The 9,651-nt window shown below is 48.2% G+C and overlaps 1 protein-coding gene across 2 annotated transcripts in view; it reads left to right on the top strand.

Annotated features, from left to right (window-relative positions):
• TCEA3 (transcription elongation factor A3) overlaps positions 1–8,486 on the top strand; it is a 37,390-nt gene extending 28,904 nt beyond the window's left edge. The window contains exons 8-11 of one of the 2 annotated variants that reach the window (XR_003567250.1): positions 3,607–3,761; positions 5,149–5,295; positions 5,965–6,115; positions 6,430–6,501. Coding sequence is in view for 1 of the 2 variants with exons in the window: in XM_027841425.1 (XP_027697226.1) it covers positions 3,607–3,761; positions 5,149–5,295; positions 6,430–6,501; positions 7,610–7,618 (383 nt within the window). In the remaining variant the exon portion in view is untranslated. Of the gene's footprint in view, positions 1–3,606; positions 3,762–5,148; positions 5,296–5,964; positions 6,116–6,429; positions 6,502–7,609 lie in introns of those variants that run through there. The other variant, XM_027841425.1, reaches the window with a different exon arrangement.
• Positions 8,487–9,651: the final 1,165 nt, after the last annotated feature.

Here is a 9,651-nt window from a genome sequence, read left to right on the forward strand (position 1 = left end):
CTCTGACATTCTGTGTTCTAAGAGTCCTCTCAGCTCTGACATCCTGTGTTCTAAGGGCCCTCCCAGCTCTGACATTCTGTGTTCTAAGGGTCCTCCTAGCTCTGACATTCTGTGTTCTAAGGACCCTCCCAGCTCTGACATTTTCTGTTCTAAGGGCCCTCCCAGCTCTGATATTCTCTGTTCTGAAGGCCATCCCAGCTCTGACATCCTGTGTTCTAAGGGCCCTCCCAGCTCTGACATTCTCTGTTCTAAGGGCCCTCCCAGCTCTGACATCCTGGGTTCTAAGGGCCCTCCCAGCTCTCACATTCTGTGTACTAAGGGCCCTCCCGGCTCTGACATTCTGTGTTCTAAGGGCCCTCCTAGCTCTGCCATTCTGTGTTCTAAGGGTCCTCGTAGCTCTGACATTCTGTGTTCTAAGGGCCCTGTCAGCTCTGACATTTTCTGTTCTAAGGGCCCTCCCAGCTCTGATATTCTCTGTTCTGAAGGTCATCCCAGCTCTGACATCCTGTGTTCTAAGGGCCCTCCCAGCTCTGACATTCCATGTTCTAAGGTTCCTCCCAACTCCGACATTCTGTGTCCTAACATTCTCTGGTCCATGATCCCTTCTGGCTTGAACATTCTGAGTCTATGACACCCAAAGTTGCTTCATCAGGTGACCATTCCACATTTTCATTCCACAATCAATGATAAGGCTCAGAATATTCCAGAGGCATGGAACATAGGGAATTAAATGTACACCAAGCCATACACGACTGAGGTGCGACCCTACCCTGGAATTTGGAAAGGGGGAGAGAAGAAAGCATGGGGTCTCAGTCCCAGGGGAAGGGAAGAAAAGGGGTACCAAGAAGGGGATGCAGAAGACGGGCTTGGCTGCTCCGAGATGTCACTGAGGGCTGAGCCTGGCTCCAGGCCCTTCCTGGGCTAATTCATACTCATTGTTTTCTCCATTTAATTATTGCCCAGTGCATCACAGAATGTGACCCACCATTCAAAACCTGCTTCCTACTAAACACAATGCCTCCCATCCGTGAGCTGTCACAGACTTCATCTGCATTTCCAGCAGGCTCAGCAATTCCTTTGCTTCTGTCTCTTGGCCCTCTACCACAGCTGGGCCTCAAACAATAGGTGGAAGGATTTCATACTTATTTTCATTCATTATCTTAGTTTCTTCCCCCCCACCACCACCCCTGCCTGCTCCTTCTCCTGTCTTGAGGTGTCTGCCCAAAGGTGCCAGGGGAGACCATGAAACCCACATCGATCTTTGTTCAGGTGACAGAAGTTTGTGGTTTTGTTCGGTCGTTTTAGTCACGTCTGACTCTTCATGACCCCGCTTGGGGTTTTGTTGGCAAAGATACTGGAGTGGTTTGCCATTTCCTTCTCCAGCTCATTTTTTAGATGAGGAAACTGAGGTAAACAGGGTGAAGTGACTTGCCCAGAGTCACATAGCTAGATGATGTCTAAGGCTGGATTTGAACTCAGGTCTTCCTGACTCTAGGCCCGGTGCTTTCTTCTTTACACCACCTAATCGCTTAGGAAGACAGGAGGTTAGGGCTGTTTTCTTTCTAACCTGGATGACAAGAATGTAACCCAAGGCCCACCAAGGGGTCTGTGAAGAGATTTTTTTAACATTCAATTTTATTTTATTTTCAGCTCCAAATTTTCTCCTGTCTCCAGCTCACAACCCCTCTGCCCCTATTCATTCCATGAGATTCTTGAGCCTTTCCTCCCATAGAAGCATAACCCAGGCTGTTTTGCTCACCTCCCGGCAGCCCTGGGAATGAAGCTGAGCAGGTATAATTAGGATCATAGATTTGTGGGAGCTTGAAGGAATCTTTGAGGTCATCTAGTCCGGAGGTGTCAAATGGGGCCCACCATGGCCAGAACCAGATTAAAATGTAATTCGGAGGGACTTAACAAAATTTTAAAAATGCAGTAGAACATAGATGATGTTAACAAATGGTTTTCTAAGTCAACACGCAGCCAGCAGGGATCCCTGTGTACCATTTAGTGACCCTCCATTTATTTTTGAGTTTGACACCACTTATTTAGTCTGACCCCCTCATTTTTAAAAAATTAATTTATTCTGAATTATCAACAATCACTTCCATAAGCTTTCGAGTTTTAAATTTTTCTCCACCTCACTCCCCAAGATGGCACACAATCTGATATATGACCCCCTCATTTTACAGATGGAGAAACTGAGGTTGGGAGAGAACAACTTACTTGCCCAAAGGAGCTTGTGGAAAATGGAGATTTGAACTCAGGTCCTGTGTGACCCTGGGTGAGTCAGGGTTAGCTTCCCTGTCTGTAAAATGAGGGGGTTGAACTCAGTGCTTTCTAAGGTCTTTCTAGCCCTCAGTCTACAATAGATCCTAAGAGCCTCTGAGGTGGTGTGGTTCAGTGGGACAGGTGCTGAAGTAGGAGGCAAAGAACCTGGTTCTGAATCCTGCTTCTGCGACTCTGGGCCTCTCATCAGTAAGATGGAGAAGACTGGACTTGATGACCCCAAAAGTCCCTTCTGGCTCTAAGTTAGTGATTTGCGTGTCCTTCCCAAGTCACCATGCTGCCGCGCATGGCAGATGGGAGGAGAAGTGACGTGGCCCCAGTCACAGCATCCAGTAAGTGGCAGAGATGAAACCTGAGCCCCGGTCTCCCGACTCCAGTCCAGCACGCTTTCTGATACACCAGAAAACAAAAAGCAAAACAAACAAACCAAACCCTGTTTGCCTCAGTTTCCCCATCTGTAAAGTGAGGATGTTGGTAGCACCAGTACCTCTCAGAGTTGTTGGGAGAATCACATGAGATAATATTTGTAAAATGCTTAAAGTGCTATATAAAGGCTAGCTATTATTATTATTAAAAGAAGAATACAGTCAGCTCTCTGTTCACACTAAAGGAGGGGGTCCCTTCATAGCATAGCATTTCAGACGTACTTTCACCTGGCTGAGAGGACACTATTGGTGATCCTCAAACCAGGCCGCCCTGTAGACAGACACTTTCTTTGCCGATATATTCAGCCTTCCTGATTGGACACCATGTCCGTGGAAGGCACAGATCAAATCAAGGGCTAGGCAGAGTAAAATTCTATTCCAGCAGAACTAAGACCCCAAGATGGACCTTCTTCCTTGTGGCCACCATTGGATTTAGACCTGGGAGGAATATTAGCAGTCATCTAGATTAGCAGTCTTCTAGGAACATTAGCAATCATGGACTCCAAGGGGTTGGTGGATAGATTTCAAGGGGTTCGTAAACTTAGATGGAAAAAAATTACATCTTTATTTTCACTAATCCTATGTATTTTATTTTATGCATTGAAAAATATTCTTCTGAGAAAGGGTCTGTAGGCTCCACCAGACAGCCAGAAGGGTCCAGGTCACAAAAAGGTGAAAAGCCCCTGGTCTAATCCAGCTTTCTCATTTTACATATGAAGAAACAAGCCTAGAAATGTGAGGGGACCAGGTCAAGGTCACACAGTAGAGCCAGGCTTGAGACCCACTGGATTCCAAACCCAGTGTTACTTTTATTAGACTGTGGAGCTGTATTTGTGGGAGGGAAGAGAGGCTTCCTAGCCGCTTCCTCTTTGGGGTGACTCCTTGACTATTTCACATATATATCAAGAACTGAAGGGTACAGACATGAAATACCGGAATAGGGTGCGCAGCCGAATCAGTAACCTCAAGGACCCCAGGAACCCCAACTTGAGGCGGAACGTGCTTTGCGGGGCCATTTCCACCAGCCTCATTGCCAAGATGACGGCTGAGGTGAGGAGCTGCATGGCGGTGCCATTTCTGAAGCTGCAATCTTGGCTCCTGGGGAGGTGTTAGGCGGGTTCCCTGTGGGAGGCAGACACACTGAGCAGGCGCCCAGCAGAACTGGGCAGAGGGAAGGCTGTCTGGGTGTTACAATGTTAAGCCTGGCAGCTCTGACTTTTCTCAGCCCGAGGTTCCCCCTCAGAGATGCTGATGCTAAATTATTATTTAAAAACCTCGTTTGACCACAAGAATTATACTCCTCAAAAAGCTGGGTCTGCCTACATTTTCCACTTTGTCTCAGCCAAAGGATGAGAAACTGGGGTCAACTACTTAAAATGATAACCTTATGACTCCTCAAACTATTGGGTTCAAAGGGTACTGATGTCTGTCTATGTAAGTGAAGCCCAGGAGACACATACCCCGTGACTGCATTGGCCCCAGCAGCCAGGGCCAGGGTGAATGAATGACATGACACAGGCCACTTGTCTGGAGTCACTTGCTTATAATTATGGCCTTGCGGAAGCTATTGAAGGAAGTATATAAAAGTTTGTTGTTATTCAGTCGGGTTTGACTCTTCCTGACCCCATTTAGGGTTTTCTTGGCAGTGATACTGGAGTGGTTTGCTTTTTCCTTCTCCAGCTTATTTTACAGATGAGGAAACTGAGGCAAACCAGGGTTAAGTGACTTGCCTAGGGTCATACAGGTAGTAAATGTCTGAGCTCAAATTTGAACTCACAAAAAGGAGTATTCCTGATTCCAAGCCCAGCACTCCATGCACTGTGGCGCCACCTAGCTGCCCCAATATATTACTAGAATTTCCAGTATGGTATATTACTAGAATATCAGTATAGTACCAGAATTTAACGGATGCTGGTGACCATCTAGGCTGAATAGAACATCATATGCTCCTAATGGTGCCGGTCCCATTCATTCCTCATCTCCTGCGAGAGCTTGTGAGACTCCCTATGGTTTCCTTCTATGAAATTCACCAGCGGGCCCTTCGTGCTGCCTGTGTGTGACCTGGGAAGGTAGAGATCTCTGTAGAGAGAGCCTACTTGTCTCTATCTGCATGTGGATTGCAGAAATAAGATGGGACCTGGACTGGGGAGGTCACTCAGAGAATTTGTCTGCAGCGGGGGCGCAGCTGGTCTGAGACTCCCAACGGGGGCACCATCGCAGGTAGATGTCCTGGCCAGAAGTCGCATGGCTCCTAAGTGGCAGAACCAGGTTTCTATGGGAGCCTTCGGACATTTTTGTCTGTAACTGAAGCCCCATCTCGGGGAGCTGCCTTATTCCTGGCCCGAGCCATTCACTGATGGTGCCCCTCCAAGGAACATGAGGTGTAGGAAATACCATCCCTTCTTCAGACTCTGGGAATGTTGGTTGGTTCATTTAGGAAATGGCGAGTGATGAGCTGAAGGAGCTGAGGAATGCCATGACTCTGGAGGCCATTCGGGAGCACCAGATGGCTAAGACCGGGGGCACCACAACTGACCTCTTCCAGTGCAATAAGTGTAAAAAGAAGAATTGTACCTACAACCAGGTGCGCACTAGGGTACAGGGGGACTCCATGGAGCAGCTCAGGAGGGAATCCATCATGGGAGACCAAGAAGGGGAGGCCGTGTAGACACCAGAGAGAATGAATGGATGGGGCTCTGGGATGATAGAGCATCTAGAAGAGGACAGGATGATTTAGTAATATTCTTTAGGTGTCAATGGCATGACAATAAAGAAAGGAGAGATTTTCATGGGGCTTCTGGAATTTGGTCTCATTACTTAATAGTAATGGCAAGGCCTCTACATATTGAGCAGATAGTATTTATTTTCCTGCAGGATTGGACAAGGACAGGTAGAAAATAAGACATGGAGACCAATTATAGTCATAGAGTATCAGAGCTAGGAGAATACTTATAACATAGAACTTCATCACTGGAAGATATCTTAGAACACAGAATGTCAGAGCTGGGAGGAACTTTAGAACATGGAATGTTAGATCTGGGAGGGCCCTTAGAACACAAGATACCAGAGCTGGGAGAGGCTTTTAGCATGTAAGAGGTGGATCAGAGGGCCCTGATGGGAAAAGCTTCTTGGAAGAAGTTGTCTTGAGCTTACGTCATTGATCACAATTCTGTAGCATTTTGCATTTTGTTAACTTTCTTCACAAAAACCTTGTGAAGTAAATAGTGCAAGTATTATTATCCCCATTTTACAGACGAGGAAACTGAGCCTCATAGAGGTTAAGTGATTTGCCTAAGGCCACACAGTAAGTAAGTTGCAGAGCCAAGACTCGAACCCAGATCTTCAAGTCCAGTGAAGGATGTAAAACCCAGAATTGGTGGAAAGGAAGGGAGAAATCATTCCAGGTGAGGGCAAAAGCATCAGTAAAGGTCCTGAGGTCAGAAAAAAAAAAAACCAACATTATATCTTTCGATTTAACTCAGCAAACACTTAATAAATTCCTACCATACTTAAGGCACAGGACTGTGAGGGTGGGTGGTCAAGGGACTGGGGGGGCGTGGTGGGAAGTTCAAGTGATGAGGCTGGGTGGGAAAAGTCTGCGTAGGGGAGGGAGGTGCCTTGAACGCCAGGGTGAGGCGTTTGGCCTTGTTCCAACAGGAAGCAGGAACCATGGTAGATTCTACAGCAGGGGAGTGACTGCATGATTCTGCTTTCTCAGGTGCAGACTCGAAGTGCTGATGAACCCATGACCACTTTCGTCTTATGCAATGAGTGTGGCAACCGCTGGAAGGTCAGTATTTCTTCTGCTTCTGTAGCCCTCCGAAGTAGCCGATGGCCTCGCTCAGGGCCTTTCCCAGCCCGGGTGTGGGAACCATGCGCACTGGGCCCGATTCACTTCTTATGGGGTCCTAGGATTTGGAGTCAAAAGGGGCCTCAGAGATGCTCTGACCCCTTCCCCCTTCCAGATGAGGACCTCGACCCCCAGAGCGTCTGTCCGAGGGACTGCTCAGAGGCGCACAGACAGTAAGCAGCAGAGCTAGGATCCAGACCCCTGGTCCCCTGACCCCCGATCTGGGGCTTTCTCCACTTTTCCCTTCTGTCTCTTTCTTTTTCTCTAATGGTCAAGAGCACAGAGTACTTTAGATTCCCTGACTCCTCTAAGCCTGCCTCGCACTGACCCCATGAGGGAGGGTCTAAAGGAATCCCGATCCCCCTGCTTATCTTGACCACCCCGCCAAGACCTTCATCTGCCTGATTCCACGGGGCTCTGCTGTTACCTTTCACCAACAAGAGTTTCTTCCCTTCTCAAATGGCCACATGGAGAGGGTACTGGCAGGGAGGGTGCCTTTCTTTTCTCAGAACCTTTTCCCTTAGAAGACTCCCTTGTGAGACCCCTGGGGCTCAGGGTAGAGGTAGCTCCAACCTTGTTACCATATGCTAGGTGAGTCACCTTTCCAGTTGCTTCAGATGGGTAGTGTCCCATTTTACAGGTGAGAAAACTGAGGCTCCAATTCCATCTTGTCCAGACCAGTATCACATTGGAAGGAAGGAAGGGAGGAAAAAGAAGGGATGAAGGAAGGGAGGGAGGGACGGAAGAAGGAAGGAAGGATTACTGAGTACCTACCTACTATGCACTAGATATTGTGCCAAGCACTTTATAAAAATTTCATTTGATCCTCGCAACAATCCTGGGAAGAAGGTGTAATTATTATCCCCATTTTACAGTTGAGGATACCAAGGCAGGCAGAGTTCAAGTGACTTGCCCAGGGTTATGCAGCTAGTACGTGTCTGAGGCCGGATCCGAACTTGGGACTGTAAGGACAGAACATTTTGACTGGTGTCTGGAGAACATCACAAACCCTGTCGGCCTTTTTTGTTTTATTTTGTTTTGTTTTCAGTTCTGCTGAGTGGTTGCCGGCCGGGCCTGTGGTAGATACATCAAAGAAACCTGAAGAAGAAACCACATGGCCCACCTACCTGGAGCATGGAGAGCAATGCTCAGATGCGAAAGGGAGTTTGGGTGCTGCCAGCTGACCCTCCTCAGAAGACGTAGCCAGCTTTGACCTCTGGCCTCAGAGCTTTCCCTAGTGGGAGAGAGGGGGCACTTTTACAGGGAAAGTCCAAATCGGATGAGCTCTGACCTGTGGTTGTGCCTCCCCAAATCCTGCAGTAAAGTGGAAATATGAGCTTACTTGAGGATTCACATAGAATGCCAAAACTGCCAGAGGAATTAGAATCTAGACTGTCAGAAATCGAGGCATTTTAGGACATAGACTATGCAAGCTGTGAGGGATTTTTGAGACCATCTGGTCCACCCTCCTCATTTTATAGAGGGGAAACTGAGGCCCAGAGAGGAGAAATCACTTGCCCTAGGTGGCAGAGAAAGCTAGTGTCAGAAAGAGAACTAGACACTGGCACCCCACATCAGGGCTCTTCCCCCTGCCCCATCCTTCTCCTTGGGATCGATTGTGCGAACACAAGGACATCGAGTCCTTCCTCAGTGATTAGTTCTCAAGTTTTTCTCCACGAAAAATATGAGGCTGACAAAAGCGACATCCCTGTCTGTCCCATCACTTCCTTCATCTAGCAACCAGTATGTCATTTGGTCTAAAATTAGGTCTGATATAGTACAATAGAAACAACACAATCTTTGCATTCAGGGATTGTGGTGATGAGTAGTTTTCAGTCCTATCCGACTCTTCTTTGACCTCATTTGGGATTTCTTGGCACAGGTACTGGAGCGATTTGCCATTTCCTTCTCCAGCTCATTTTACAGATGGGGAAACTGAGGCACCCAGGGTAAAATGCCTTGCCCAGGGTCACACAGCTAAAGTGTCTGAGGTCAGGTTTGAACTCAGGTCCTCCAGACTCCAGGCCCAGCACTCTACCCACTGCACCATCTCAAATCTCATCTCTGCTGCTGGGTGACCTTGGGTCAAGTCCCTTTACCTCTGGGCGCCTCAGTATCATCCACTGGAAAATGGAAGGACTGGATTAATTAGCTTCTGACATTCCTTCCAGATCGAGGTCCGTGATCCCACGAGGTTCCATTTATATATCACATTAGCGTGACAAAATCCTCTCACTTGTGTCTTCCTATTTGACCCCCATAGCAATTCAGTGAGATAGGTAGTGTGAGTACTATAGCCATTTTACAGATGAGAAAACTGAGGTTTAGAGAAATAATGGACTTATGGGTCCTAGATGCAAAGTCATGACTCCTGACTCTTAGACTCATTTATGAGACTCTGTTATACTCTACCAGTCTAGGCCTGTGTGACAACCAGATATCCTTCTCCCTAAATTATAAAGGGTCTTCCCTCCCCTTGTTCTCATACCCCCCTAAACTATCGGTAACTCCTTGTTCCCATTTGGTTTGGGAGGGAGGACCCTCGGTAGACCCACAGATTGAGTCCTCAAATCAGGAAATCATGCCTCCTGACTTACTAAGCGTGGTCACGTTCCCACACTGCCCCGGGGCCACAGGCTGAGATAGATGGGGCCCTCGCCACGGCCAGCTGGCACTGAGCAGCGGACAGGGCACCTGAAAGTCGGAGCTTCCTTAGGATGCCCTGTGCGAGGCAAAGGTGCCCTTCCTTTCAAGCTTTCCTCTTTGACTGCACTTCCTAATCGATACAATGATTTAGGCAGTGATGCTTTCCTAAAAAAGCCTCTGAGGGTCCCTGGCCCCCGTGTCAGGAGAGGAGGCCTGCCCCAGGAGGAGGACTTCTGGGGACCCCTGCTTTCCCTCCCCTCACCTTCCGTCTGGCCACCCCCCCAGGAGAGCTGCCTCATCCCTGCCCACACTGCCCCATACAGCTGAAGAGCAGAAGCACTGGCCAGTTCTCTGCCCCTTGTGTCAGGTGGATAAGCTTGTTTCACAGCCGTGCTTAGGGAACAGAGAGGAACTTGCCCAAGGCCAAACAGCCAGCGAGTTATG

Source organism: Vombatus ursinus, unplaced genomic scaffold (assembly GCF_900497805.2).
Source record: "Vombatus ursinus unplaced genomic scaffold, bare-nosed wombat genome assembly UNPS02014859.1, whole genome shotgun sequence".
Taxonomy (NCBI): Eukaryota; Metazoa; Chordata; class Mammalia; order Diprotodontia; family Vombatidae; genus Vombatus; species Vombatus ursinus.